This window comes from Brachionichthys hirsutus, chromosome 1 (assembly GCF_040956055.1).
Source record: "Brachionichthys hirsutus isolate HB-005 chromosome 1, CSIRO-AGI_Bhir_v1, whole genome shotgun sequence".
NCBI classification, from domain to species: domain Eukaryota; kingdom Metazoa; phylum Chordata; class Actinopteri; order Lophiiformes; family Brachionichthyidae; genus Brachionichthys; species Brachionichthys hirsutus.
This window is the reverse complement of record NC_090897.1, coordinates 6,776,828-6,791,225: the sequence shown is the minus strand read 5'-3', so window position 1 is coordinate 6,791,225 and position 14,398 is coordinate 6,776,828. Positions and strand designations below refer to the sequence as shown.

Here is a 14,398-nt window from a genome sequence, read left to right as displayed (position 1 = left end):
TCCCTCTGTGTTACCTGCGGGGCTCTGCCTCTGCGCGAGGAGAGCCCCGCAGACGCCGTCGCTTATTGGCTGGTCTGGAAAGGTGAGGGCGGGACATATGGGTGAGTGCTTTAATCTCATTGGTCGAATCCTTGAATCAGGAAGAAGCCAAGGCAAAAGTCTAAAATAGGGCTGCGTCCACGAGGCGTGCGCGCAGCCTGCGTTCACGCTGATAGCGGAGAGTGAGCGGCCTGGAACCGAACACAGAACAACCTGCAGAGTCCACCTGCGGACGGCAGAGCACGTTTTGGATTGTTTGAGTCTTTGTGCGAGTTTTTTTTGTACAGAACTTCATTTGCCCAGACTGTGCAGCCTTGTTCGTTACGCTAGGTGGATTTGAAACTGATTTTATTGTTAATTAAATTGTTGATAATTATTTTAGAAAAACCATGAAGATTAGTTTCTTCACATAGATGAATATTATTTGTTATTAATAATAATAGTACAGGCATGTGGAGACGTGGCGGTTGCATTAGTCCATGAGGATGAGGAGGATTATTGATAAATTAGTGCATATGATTGGGACACGATATTAAACTGCTGTGTAAAATGTGTGCGTCATCGCCTCAGCTTGTGGTGCTAATGTTTCTGACGTTGTTTTTGTTGTCTCTTTCTATTTGTTTGTGATTAAAACCAGAGTGGTGTTTTTCCGTCTGTCTGCTTTTCTTTCTTATACTTGCATATGTTGTGACTTATTTGAGCAAAGAATCGATTTATTCGGTTGATTCATTAGCGCTAAATCTTACATAAAGTCGTCAATCAAGATTACGTGTAAAAGGTATTAGCAGGACTTTTTTTTGAGTCATTTGTTGTCACGCCCCCTCGAAGGTCATGTCAATGTTCTGCTAATAAAAAATATACAAAATACACTGCCACTTACTTGGTCAGTGCCTAAAACACTTGTGGAAAGCAAATTATGAGGCTGTTATTCACAAAGTATGTGTATCTGAATACTGCTACAATGTCATCATGAGGAGATTTGTCCTTAATTCCTTAATTAAGACAATGCTCAGTGGAAAGTAGAAGGAAATCTAGGAAGGCCACATGGAGCTAGAAAAAAGTAGTATCATTAGAATAATACATTTTCATATAGCTTTACATTTTACAGTGTACTTTTACCATGGAAAACATTCACATTTAAAATAAAATGCCACTTCATACAACTTTTCAGTGACCTGGTGCTCACTGCCCTGCTGGAGTTTTCACCAGTCTTTGGCCTTGTTCCCAGAATTCCATGTTTTGTTACTCCTGACACTCCCATCCCTGTTGGCTATGGGCCAGCAGACTGTATGTGAATTCAAGTCTTTTTTTATCTTCACCTTCCTCTGCTTATTTAATTCCCTCAAACTAGTGCAGACGTTGCCTCTTGTGAATGTGGAATCATTTTTTTCCAGCAAAACCGGTCTGATTAGTTTTAGGGACACACCAGAAAACTGAAATACAAAATGATATTTACTCATCGGCAAGAGCAAAGAGCATATGTTCATACCATCAAATAAACATGCTCATACATGAATAGTCAATGGCACCAAAATGACATGCTGCGTCTTATTACAACATGTGTACGGTAATTGTTTTCAAAAAGCCGGTAACGAAATGAGAAACTGGAATTGCTACCTGTTACATGGATACTAGAAGGGTTAGGGTTAGGGTTTTCTTTTACCACCTTTGTAGCTAATTATATGTCAACATTTCTGAACAAACCCTGAAAGATATTCAGAAAGGACAAAATGTTCAATCTGTTAAGGCACGCACTGAACACTTTGCTTCCTAATTCTCTGAGGAAAACACAACCATTACTTCTTGTCTGCACTGATCTCACACTGGTACTTTTTTTTTTGGTCACTCCCTTTTGTCTTTTGTATTTTTTCCTCCACTGCTACAACTATAATTATATTGAATTACTCATATTTCATGTTTCAAAAGAGGCAATGAATGCTGTTGCAAGAGGTCCTTTAAACACTCATTTCAAGATATTATCAATCAATCAATCAATCAAACTTTATACCAGTGAGCTACGTCGTAGTTTGTAACACAACACACAGGCGTGTTGCCATGGAAAAAATAATTAGTTCTTCAAAATGTTTAAACTTTTCTTTCTTTTTTTTTTTTACATTTCTAAATAAAGCTCCACTGCCATCTACTGATGAAGTTAATGACGAACTCCATGTGCTAACAAGATCATATCATTACTGCAGAGGACCAAATGACACTTAAATACAAGTAAATAAGCTGACATTGAACTCTTCCCCTCAAAATTGTGAGTTTGAGTGTTTCATGACAAGTGCTAAGACATGATTCCTCTTTTTACGGATCCACAAAGGGAACATGTAGTTTTTCCATTTTGCAATCTTTTCATCAAGAGGAAGTTGAAAGCATGACCGCTGTCTGTGGAGGAATACCAGGATGGCTGTTCACTCATTCATCACAAGTGAAATGTGATTTTACAGGAGTTACAGATCTCTTGATTCTATAAAAGAGAAAGGCCTCTGATCCAACCACACAGTATCGAAGCTGTTGGCATTTGCCGACAGATGAAAACATTTTCAAGTCTTAACTCCAGTCTCAACTCCATCAGGACGGCCCAAATTGTGTGTGAAACATTTCTACATAGAATAGAAGACATAACTATCACGTGAAGACATTTTGTGCCGATCACGTTGCCACACTTACAAAGAAAACGTATTTTTTAAATCAGCAACATAATCAATTCAAATCAAGTATTCAAATTTATTTATATATTTTTTACACAACTTTACAGTGAGTCATATCTAATGTATGTAGAATCATTTTTATTTATTTTTATCCTTGATCTCTCTATGACATGAGTCAATAATATACAACATATTCATAAATATACAGTATATTCAATATTTAACAATACATGATGAACCTTCAGAAAAATGTGTGGATCTTGAGAGTCTTACAGAAAAAGTCACTTCCTGTTTATCTGTGATATTGTTTCAGAAAAACATTCAGTCCATTATAAAATACATACAAGAGGATTTGAACATGAGGCACTTTCACCATTTTCAATATCAGGATGTACTCCTTTCACAAATCTTTACTAATATATCCATTTGGTCTTTGGACACGCACTGAGAGCTGCTGGTTTGATTGCTGTGTCGCTTCGACACGAAGGACATTTCCCTGTTGACCTCACCTGGGGAGGTGCTGGAGATGTGGCGGAAGAGCTTCTGGATGCCTGTGTCATTCAGAGAAGTCCTGAAGGAGCGAGCAGCAAACATGTACAGGACGGGATTAACGGTGCTGCTGATAAAGACCATGGCTCCGGCAATGAAGGCCATGGTGCTCCGAGCGCTCTCCATATTTTCCGCTGTGTCGGGGAATGAGTGTTCAATGGCCAGGATGATGAGTGAAAGGATATTTCCTATGTGATGAGGTGTCCAACAAATAGCAAACACAACGACCACACTGGCAATCAGGACTGTGGACTTGCGCTTGGACTTGAAGTCCATCTGAGTAATCCTGCTGCACAGGCAGCCGTAGCAGACCACGAGGACGGAGAAGGGTAATATGTAGCCCACAAATGTCTCCAGCAGTATACACACCAGTTCCTGGGTGCTGGAAGTGTATTCGCGATAAAGACAGTACTCCTTTTCGAAGTCCGTCCCTACAACCTGAGTTGGGATGACGGGTATGCTGAACAAGAATGCTGAAGTCCACAGGGCCAACAGCACTTTGTTCAAAGCCTTTTTCCTCTTCCAGCCAGCTGAAGTGAAGGGATAGCGCACCGCCACAAAGCGTTCGACACTCATGAGGGTAATGAGGAAAACACTGCTATACATACAGGCGTTGATCGTGTAAACCATGGCTTTGCAGGAGGCCTCGCCAAACACCCAGGAGTGGGCCAGGGAGTAGATCCAAAGTGGCAGCGTGATGAGGACCAGCAGGTCGGCAGCAGCCAGGTGGAGAATGAGCCCCACAGTGTGGGAGCGCTGCTTGACATGTCTCAGAATAGTCCAGATGACCATCAAGTTCCCTGGAACGCCTATCAAGAAGGATAAGCCCAGGATCACACAAGCTGCAACAGTCCCACCAACAAACTCCTCAGGTGCCATTTCCCCTAAAGGACGCAGCTCAGTTGAGCGGTTCATGGTGCAATGGTCTGTGCTGACAGTGGTGTCTGTGTGAAAAAGAGCAATGAAGTGCTGCACAAGCAAGTCTTCACTTCCCTATAAGTAGGCTGCACAGGAAAGGGGTTTCCTCAAGGAGTATTTCAGATACAGTGAGGGAAATCAGGCATGGCCTCAAGTTATGGATCGAAGTATAAAAAGAAAAGTGTATTCAATGAGACTTTAAAAATGTGAAATGTGTGAGTGAAAATACAAAAGCTCCTTAATGCTGATTTTAAATGGGGTAGTAGCTCAAAATCAATAATAATATTTTAATATGCTTGAAAAACAGTGATACACAGAAACATTTCCATCAGATGGGAAAGAAAGAAAGTAACAAAACCTTTACTGTCAGGATGAGACTTTGACATTTGTGCTTTTAACAAACACTATTCAACGTCAGAAAAGTGTCCCATTTTCACAACATCACACTTGCATGACTATTTGCTGCCCTCTGCTGGACTCCTGCTGCACCACCAGGTCTCTGAGTTTGTAGACGTGTGTTGAAAAACCAGCCCAGACTCCCTCAGCCTCCTATAGTAGTTCATCACGGGGGGGCATTTAACACAGAATTTATTAGACTTAATCAGGGATGCAAATCTGATTGATGATGTTGATAATTTCCAAAAGGCAACCAGCACACTGTGAAATTGATCAGCACAGTGTGAACAAGAACAATGGATTTCTCCTTGCCTGAGTTGGGCAGCTTCCAGAAACTAGTTTCATTATTCCCCCCCAAAGCAAGCATTGCAACTTCTGTTAATTATTACCATCACCTTATCACTGATAGGGCACGCAAGAAGTGCAAACCTCCCCACCAAGGCTGGTGTCACTAAACAGTCACTGGAAAACCGCTTCCAGACTATGTCAAAAACAAACTCCTGTAAGAATTAGAACAGTGACCATAAAATTAATTATCACTTGTCTCAGCAGACTCAGGGAATAGCACACACTATGGCGATGGCACCGTGATTATATCGCTTTATCACATAAAATGTCAGCCACGCCATTGTAAAGTCATTTCTCAGGAAATGTGAATAACTGGCTTTACGTTTCTACATAATACATGAAAACACTTTACAAAACAAATACAATTTTCAGTCATTAAATAAAAAAACAGCAACTATTCTTTTTTTAAATTCAAAAGAATGCCCCAAATATATGAACTTGTGTCGTGTTGGTAACGATGCATTTGCAGAACACGTTACAGAAACAATAGCTGTGTACTGGTGCAAGTAGGAATACAGAAGACTGGGAAAGTAGGAATGCGGCAAGACAAAGGCAGTTAAAGACAAAGGGAAGTGGTTTGTGATAACTACTCTAAAGCGTTGCCGTGGTCTGCGCCCATGACTGTACAGCACAGAACTAGAGTAGTTGCATTCCTGACTCCTTGCTATCTCCTCTGTCTAAATCAGTGCATCAATTAGAAAGGATTAAGGTTATCTAAAAGAATCGGGGGTTACAATCCCTGTAAGCAAGAGCAAAAGCAAGTGTGTAGTCTAGGGATGTTTTTCATCATTTTATTTTTTTTATACAGCAGCAGTTGAAACACAGAAGATGGATATGTGTGATGCTTATTTTAAAATCAATTTTTCAAAGCAATAAAAGTAATTTAATTGAAATTAAAATGGAGTAGATATAATCCGCAATTAATTAGTATATAGATAGAATATAATAGATGGGCTAATGGTATTACACAAGATATTATGCTAGTAACAGGAAATATACTTCATGTCCGGCAGAAAGAATGATGAGTAGGTCTGAAGGAACTCCTGCGCCAGACAGTGCAGGAGTTCACTGATTCCAGACGGTGGCGGTATAGCACCTCTGAACTGCCCTTTGAGAAGCAGAAGAAGAAGGAGAAGGAGGCGATTCCGGGGAATAAACAGCGACGTTGACGAGTACGGTGTTCGCTCAGTGCAGCTGAGCTGAACTCACGCCATTGAACGTAAGACGGGCCCGTGGACACTGAGTTTAAAGAAAGTTGTGGCGAGCAGTGAGTGATAATTTAATATGAGCTCAATCTTCTGTGCTCGCAAACTGTGCTTAGCTACTTAGCTACCGTGAGTTTAATCTCCTGTGCGCACGAATTATGGCTAGCTGTTTAGCTGTCAAGTAAGCTAGTCTTAGGTAAGGCTAACAGGGGCGTAGACTCTTGCTCGCATTAGCACTGCTGTTGTATTGTATTGGCGTTAGCTCGGTTTGTCTATATGTATGTTTATTACTTTTCATCTGATTGTTCTTGCTTCAACAGAGTCGTTTAACTCGGTGCCAACATAAACCCTCGGCAGCTGCTAGAGTTGACGTGACGTTGGCTTTGAACTTATATAAAAAAAAAAAGGTGAGCTAACAACCTGCTAAGCAAGGAAAGTTAGCGTGAAAGTCTTCCACTCGTGTTCTAGCTGGCACTTCAATTACATAAACGCGAATTGGCCACGATTATTTACCAATTCTTATCCGTGCAACTTCCAGAGAACAATTAAAAGGCTCATATCTCAGTTTAGCAAATTCTAGCCATTGCTAAATAACCTTCTTCTGCCCTCAGGCTTCTTGAGTTTCTGGATCCGGCCGGGGACGGTTAACCGCAATGCCTCTGCTGTTTTTGGAGAGGTTTCCTTGGCCCAGCTTACAGACCTACTCGGCACTGAGCGTGGCTTTGCTTGCTATCAGCGTCTTCAGCGCCTACACCACAGTGACTGACCCGGGTTATGGAGCCTTGGATGAAGCAGGAGCTCCCTCTTACATGTATCTTAACAATGACATTAGTAACACAGAACTGGTGACTGGTATCTTGTGGTATCTGGTCACTGACAGCCTCTTTGTGTGGGTGAGTGTCGTTCCGTTTTAGAATTTGAATTGCTTGATAAGATGATGTTCCAAAAAAGAATTCTAACTCCATTCTCTGTGCTTTTCTAGGCATTGGTCAACACATTTTGCTGCTCTTTGATGTTGTTTGCTAAAATGATTCAGTATGTGGTGTTCGGCCCTCTCAGAGTCAGCGAGAAGCAGGTAAGTTAAATAATAATTAGAGCTGATTTCATGTCTGGGCTTACTAAATTCTACATATTTGTGTAAATTAACAGCACAACTTACATTTTGACCAATCGAATGAATATATCTGGTTTGATATGTGTAAATCCCCCAGCACCTGAAAGATAAGTTCTGGAACTTCATCTTCTACAAGTTCATTTTCATCTTTGGAGTTCTGAACGTGCAGACGGTCGAGGAGGTGGTCATGTGGTGTTTGTGGTTCTCTGCCCTCGTCTTTCTCCATCTCATGGTGCAGCTTTGCAAAGACCGGTTTGAATATGTGAGTTTTCCAAACTACTCAACATTTTTCATATATAGTGGCGTTTTCTTTCTGCTTTGAACGTTTGTCATTATTTTTGTTTAGCAGCTGATGGTTAAGACCTGTAAATATGGAGTATCTAAGGATATAAAGAAAACATATCGGAAGAGTAATGCTCTTTTAATCCGACCGAGACACTGCCTTACATGAATGCATTCATTGGAAATGGTCTGAAATCAGTTCTTATTACTGCCATACAGTAAACATGATTCCGCATTGTGTGTAGCTGTATAGTTACTCACGAAGACTGAAAGTAAATGCAAGCCGAACGTTTGACAACACCTGATTCAAGCACCTAGAAAGTCTGAGAGAAACTGTGCTCTCTTTAAATCTGCATCTATTAATAGTTCCTAGCACTGGTATGCTAGGCTACTGGTGCAGCTTCAGTCACAACATTGACATGTCCCTGTATCAGGTTGTGAGCTGCGTGTTGGGGAAAGCAAATATCAGATATAATCTCCTCTACATTATAAGATATAACAGGGTTATGTTATTTACACGTAATGTGATTCCAAATGTCTCGTGTTTTAGAAAATTATTTCCACCTTTCGGTGCAGTTAAAGTGTCCCTTAGTGTCCTGAAGTAAACAGGTGTGTTTTGTGTTTGAAATGGAGACTCTTTGACACAGCTTTTACTATAATCAGCATTTTGTTGTTTTTTTGAGTTAGGCTGCCATCCTTCCTGCTTTACGAAGCTTGAGATGAGGTTCAAATAGCCAAGTTATATTCTAAATTACGAGAGGTAGATCTTGTCAGTTTCCCATGTAGATGGTATATAGAATAGGTATGCGTCTCATCTTGGTCACTATGGGGGTTTTCAGTCTAAAAGACCTTTTGATAATGTAGTTCATCAGAGTCGTCGTCTTTCTGACGTTCCTGAAGACGTCACCGTTCCAATAAAGTTACGAATGCTGCTTTTGTTTAGCAGCATTGCGTTTCATGAACTTCTAAATTAGTTTGTGATCTTTGACATTATTGCATTCTTTAAATCCCAGAATAATCGGCATCATAAGTTTGTGAGAACTGGAAAAAAAAAAATCACAGTAATGACGAGTCGGCTTGATTTACTGATCACGGTATCACATAAATATAAATGTGAGCCTTTGATCTTACAACACAGACTGATCATTTTTTTTTTACAAATCAATCCACTTGAAACCCATTTTCTTTCCCCACAGCTGTCTTTCTCACCCTCCACTCCCATGAACAGCCATGTGCGCGTGCTGTGCTTGCTGCTCTCCCTGCTGCTGGAGTGCTGTGGGCTGGCTGTGGTCTGTGGCCTGCTGGGGGCTTCCTACGGCATGCACACCCTGTCATTTATGGCAGCAGAGGTGAGAATCGCTTCGGCCAGAATTAACTAAGGTGAACGTGGCTTTGTTTTATATTTCTTATTTTCAAAAGATCCTGACTATACGCGCTGGTAGTCAAATATTGTCTTCCGTGGATAACTATCAAACTAATGACACCATTGATCATGGGACTATTATTGTATTATTCTCCAGTAGGTACACAGGTACTACTGGAGATACTGGGGGTGCCTTGGTGGGGTTCCGGCTCTTTGAGTCCTGTCTGGTTGATTCTATTTGATATTAAAAACCAAAATTCTTGGTATTTTTGAAGCAACTAAACAAAATACCCAAGCTGATTAAAGGGGGAATGCAGATTGCAACGCATAATACTTTATTATAACAAACAGGAAATACCAGCTCATGTGAGAAGAACTGCTTCCGTAGCATGAAGTTATGTGATCTCTGTGCATGAAGATACTGATCACGATTTGTTGATTAGCTTTAATCTTTTATGAAGTTTAGCCACAGTATTCCAGAACAAGGATAATTCCCTATTCTGGCATATTTTTGACACTGCAATGCTTTTTTTTTAAACACAGGAGACGTACAGTTGTAGCTATTATCCAACATGTAAACACAGAATGCACAAACTCGCTTCTCGGAAGTAGCGATGGTCTGAACTGTAAAATCATCGATCGGACACTTCCTAATGGAAAATTGAACACAATTATTGCATGTCGTTTATCTGCATCCCTTTTTTTCCCCAGTGTCTGCTTGTGACTGTGCGCACAGGGCATGTCATCACAAGGTACGCCTGTTTTTAAAGTCTCTTTACACATGTACATGCTGATATAGAACCAGGGGTTATAGTAGCGACACCATTTGTTGTCTCGCGGCTCCATTACTCTCGTGTCAAAGGCCTCTTTGTTCCAGGGAGGTTGGTTAGGATAGAAAAAACAAAGTCTAGTCACAGTGTTCATGAATCCTGTATTTATAGGTAGTTTGTGTTAACTAGTTCTCCTTTCATAATCAATGTGTAACAATTCAAAATTGTCAATGCTGAAAAAACAACTTCTTCTCAGATATTCCATTCACCTGTGGGACCTGAAGCATCCGGGAACCTGGGAGAGCAAAGGAACATATGTTTACTACACAGATTTTATCATGGAGCTGGCTATGCTCTTTCTGGACCTTCTGCATCATATACATATGCTCGTAAGACGGGAGGTGGGGGGGGGGGGGTGTTGGCATTATGGTCTAACGAGAATTTAGTGTGCTGTTATCTTTCTAATCTTTCATCTTTTGCTTCCATCTGTTCCTCATCAGCTGTTTGGGAACATCTGGCTGTCCATGGCAAGCCTGGTTATCTTCATGCAGCTTCGGTATCTCTTCCACGAGGTCCAGCGGCGTGTCCGCAGACACAAGAACTACCTTCGCGTCATCAACAACATGGAGGCCAGGTGATTGTGTATTAAGATTGAGCCTTTCAATCTTATTGATTTTTGACTCATTATTTTGCTTGGTTTGTCTGCCTGTTGGGTAATAATTCTCTGAGTAAAGCAGCTATCTGATTTCTTCTTTTTGTTCTTTTTTTTTTTGAGAGTTTGTGGTTCAAGAAACAATCCATTACGTTTTGATAGATATCTGGATTCAGACAAATTGATTACTGTTTCAGGACAAGGCCAATGGAAAGTTTTTGCTCTGGATATTGCTTTTGTGAACAAAAATACTTCCCTTTTTAAGATGACAAATATGCAACAGATTTGCCATTAAGGTATAATATCTTGTCAAAGTTTTGTATTTTCCGTATTTGACCATTATTTGTATGCATTCTGAACTTTATGTAGATTCGCAATTGCTACTGCAGAGGAGCTGGCAGCTAATGATGACGATTGTGCCATCTGCTGGGATGCTATGTTATCAGCGCGCAAACTGCCGTGCGGCCATCTCTTCCACAAGTATGTTGGATTTTTCCAGTCAGTATATTTTGCGTTTATGTGTGATGGGATCCATCTTAGTGTTTAATGGTGACACTGACATTTGGCTCCATTGCCTGGAAAACATTTATTATGCTTATCAAATAAATAAAATGCAGTCAGCAAGACATACAGACCTTTATAGTTTTTTTAAGTAACCCAAAAATATGCTGAACCGCTTTTCTAGACAAAACCATCATAACATTTGTGAGTTGTTTGTGTCTCCAGCTCTTGTTTACGGTCGTGGCTTGAGCAGGACACTTCTTGTCCAACATGCCGGACATCTTTAAATGTCAGTGGGGAAGGTGAGCAAGCGAGGAGCCAGCCACAGGGCGGGCCTTCGGAAGACAACGTTGGACCAGCAGGACCAACTGCCGATGCGAGACCGCATATCAACCAACACAATCACTTCTTCCACTTTGATGGTGAGTCTGTCAGAAATGAAACGGAGATGAATCTGCTTGTGAAGTTTCCTTCCATCAGATCTGAGTTGTTCTTACCAGAAACTCTTATACTCTCTTGCAGGATCTCGGATTGCCAGCTGGCTGCCCAGTTTCTCAGTGGAGGTCATGCACACCACTAATATCTTGGGCATCACTCAGGCCAACAACTCCCAGCTCACGGCCATGGTGAGTTCGTGTTTACAGCCGGATTAGAATCTTGATTGTTTGATGAGCAAATTATACACGAAAAGCAATTTTACGGCGGCAGTTGATGCTTAATTTTTTCTCTATTTGCAGAAAGTTTTTTTAATTTTATTTAAACCCCATTGGCAAGGAGTATTTGTTTTTCATATTTGTCTACTCAGAAAGTAGTGACTTTTTAGTTTCGGTACTAATGAAAGGAAGCTGACCTGTTTGCCGTTCTGAGTGTTTAATACTTTGTAAAGCTGCTGCTGGCTTTATTTAATAATTTGCTGTTTATTAGTAGGCAGTCGTTCTTTCAAAATATCTTCAAGGTTGTGCTTTTGACTTCCTGGTAAATGCTTGTTGACAATCTGTTAAAAGATGCCAAGAATGTTATGCAAAATACTCTTTGTAATATGAATTGATTTCTAATTTATAATAGTATAAACTATTTAAGGATATATCTAGTTTACTCTTCCATTGATCATTCACTGCTGTTCTTTCTTTCTCTTCTTCTCACTTTTCCTCTTGCTTCTGATGTCCTTTCTGGTTCTTAGGCCCATCAGATCCAGGAGATGTTTCCTCAGGTGCCCTCTTACCTGGTGATGCAGGACCTGCATTTGACCCGTTCTGTGGAGGTCACCACTGACAACATCTTGGAGGGACGCATCCAGGTGCCTTTCCCAACGCAGGTCAGCCAGATAGGAGTTAAATTATATTATGGATAAAACAATAATTTCACTTTTATTCATTAAGAAAACGGAACACTCCTGATTTCTCCAGCAAATCTGTCAGTGTTTCGCCCGCAATTATTTTGTCTGTCTTTATTCTTCAGGCCATAGAGCGTGGGCCTACACAAATCAACCCAGCTCCAGAAGAACAAGAAGGGTCTACCGGAGCAGCTGAGCAAGGCATCAGTGAGTCAGAAAGCATGGAGGTGAGGGGAGGTCGCTTCTCTAAGTCATCTGAGGAAAGGCAGAAGATGTTGAGGCAGAGGAAAGAAGAGATGCTCCAGCAGGCACGCAGGTTTGTACACTAGCTAACTTTATTTATTTTAAATCATATAGGAAGTTATGCTTGACTTGTTTTTCCAACATATTTTTTTTTTTAATGTATATGGATAAACATGTCCAGATATTTAGAATCCCACCTTTCATTAAATATCCAGTAATGGTTATGCACGTTTCTACAGCACCATTTGGCTAGAAACACAGCATTTAGTGCAAACTGTTTTGGTCTGAAGTTTAAACGTGTCCTTTAGTGGTTCAGCCTACACTCACCATAACACTCCATAGCAGTGTCTGGCAAAAACAATTGTGCCTGAGTGCTGTTTTACATATGAAAATATAAATAACATATCCAAATTATAAGCCGTTTAATAGGCTCGCATCTCTGGTATCAACTTGGGAGTGTAGAATATTTTGTCTTTTCTCCTTGAGACAAGTTTGCCTCGGTCTGTGAGCTGAGATTCAGTTGCACAGCATTTGTGATTGCCTCCTTTTCTCCTTTATGTTCCATTAGGAAATATCTGACTAAGAGCCCAGAGGATCAGGATGAGGATGAGGATGAGGATGAGGATTTGCTTGGACTGGAGGAGGACACTGTTCTAGAAGTGAACTTGGCTGCCCTGAGACGTAGAACCATGGCAGCAGCTGCAGAGAGACGCATGCAAAATCAACAAGACGCTGCACCCTGAAACAGATTGCTTTATTCATCATCATCATCATCATCCTCCTATAAGGCACTGACTCGGCTATTTAAAGCGCCCTTCCTGTTGCTGTCGTCAGTGGTCACCACCTGTTCAAATTGTAATTAAAATGCATTGCATACATGGCCTTTGGGCTGCCTGAGTAAGTTTGGGACTATTATGAATGGCTTCCGCCTCACTGATTGAAAAGTATTTGCTAAATATTATAACTTCACGGGTACAAGTCAAGAAATCCACATTTGCATCATCCTCTATTCGTGCCACACATCAGTACCACCAGCTTGGGCAGGGAGTCCGTGTCTTGCCATGATCGGGACTGGCTGTCGGTCAAGAGCGTGCAAAAAGCTCTTTATAGCCTTGCTTTCTTTTTATTCGACTTTTTATTGCGGTTGTGTTCGAAGCTGATATTCTGGATGAAGAAACTCACCTGATGTTATTTTCTGAGTTTCAACTGTGAAGTTAGTGTTGGCAAAGAGTTTTTATTTCTTACCTTGCAGTAAGAGAATGTCACTTTAGTATTGTCTGTCAGATATGAATGTTTCTGAAAAAAGAAAAATGCTGCAAACGAAGTGTTTTTGACCCACACGGGTACTGTCACCCACTGCATACAGTTTGTGTTTTGTTATTTAACAAAATACACCTGTACTGTTTTCCATTCCCTTGCCAGACGGGCTACAAAGGGGTGTATTGTTTTTTTGTGTGTGTGTGGAATGGGCGTCTCCTTTCTTAGGTTCACTTTAATTCATGAGCAGTTTTCCTGTTTACTAAGAAAATGTTTTCCATTAATTACTGTGATTGGGATTTGGTGATTTGTCGATCGTTTTAAATAGGGGCAGTTTACAATTAGATATGCACGAGTCTAAACAAGTGCTTTTGTCATTTACCATATCCCGAAGAGCAGACCACAAACTTCCACTAAATGCTGAAGTGTTTTCTTTCTGAGTTTTTATTTCATTGAACTCTGGGTGTTTTAAGTTTAGTCAGGATGCAAAATGTATTAGACTGGTGTGTTTTTAGTTTTTTTTTTTCCCCTGGTCACACTTTGATGTCCATGTTATACTTCCTATTCATTGGTTATCTTTCATGAATCTTAATTTAATCAAAGTTGAACTATTTTTAAACTGAGCTTTCCTGTAATTTTTGTGCCTAAATCAAGAACGGTTCAGTTATGGGTAATTTCTGTAAATGTAGTTTTTGTAAAGTATGTTAATACAAAATAATAAAACAGCTTCTACAGCTTTTTAACAAAACAGTCATTTAATCTTTGTCAAACAGA

General features: G+C 40.5%; 2 protein-coding genes across 2 annotated transcripts; one reads left to right on the top strand and one right to left on the bottom strand.

Annotated features, from left to right (window-relative positions):
- Positions 1-2,855: 2,855 nt before the first annotated feature.
- Positions 2,856-4,157, bottom strand: si:dkey-148a17.6 (uncharacterized protein LOC108190685 homolog). Its single transcript, XM_068741893.1, has one exon. It carries the CDS (start codon positions 4,155-4,157, stop codon positions 3,078-3,080), a length of 1,080 nt encoding a protein of 359 aa, XP_068597994.1. The 3' UTR covers positions 2,856-3,077.
- Positions 4,158-6,762: 2,605 nt separating this feature from the next.
- LOC137893579 (E3 ubiquitin-protein ligase AMFR-like) lies at positions 6,763-14,366 on the top strand. The gene is made up of 13 exons (XM_068738994.1): positions 6,763-7,002; positions 7,092-7,184; positions 7,321-7,485; positions 8,702-8,854; positions 9,580-9,620; positions 9,895-10,027; positions 10,139-10,272; positions 10,660-10,770; positions 11,017-11,213; positions 11,314-11,417; positions 11,972-12,106; positions 12,250-12,440; positions 12,936-14,366. Exons 1-13 carry the CDS (start codon positions 6,763-6,765, stop codon positions 13,108-13,110), a joined length of 1,872 nt encoding a protein of 623 aa, XP_068595095.1. The 3' UTR covers positions 13,111-14,366.
- Positions 14,367-14,398: the final 32 nt, after the last annotated feature.

Bases quoted from the DNA above. Each gene is read 5' to 3' on its own strand.
- LOC137893579 (XM_068738994.1), top strand. From the start codon at position 6,763: ATGCCTCTGCTGTTTTTGGAGAGGTTTCCTTGGCCCAGCTTACAGACC. The intron at 10,771-11,016 runs GTATGTTGGATT...TTGTGTCTCCAG, and splicing joins TGCGGCCATCTCTTCCACAA to CTCTTGTTTACGGTCGTGGC. The intron at 11,214-11,313 runs GTGAGTCTGTCA...ACTCTCTTGCAG, and splicing joins TCACTTCTTCCACTTTGATG to GATCTCGGATTGCCAGCTGG.
- si:dkey-148a17.6 (XM_068741893.1), bottom strand. From the start codon at position 4,157: ATGAACCGCTCAACTGAGCTGCGTCCTTTAGGGGAAATGGCACCTGAG.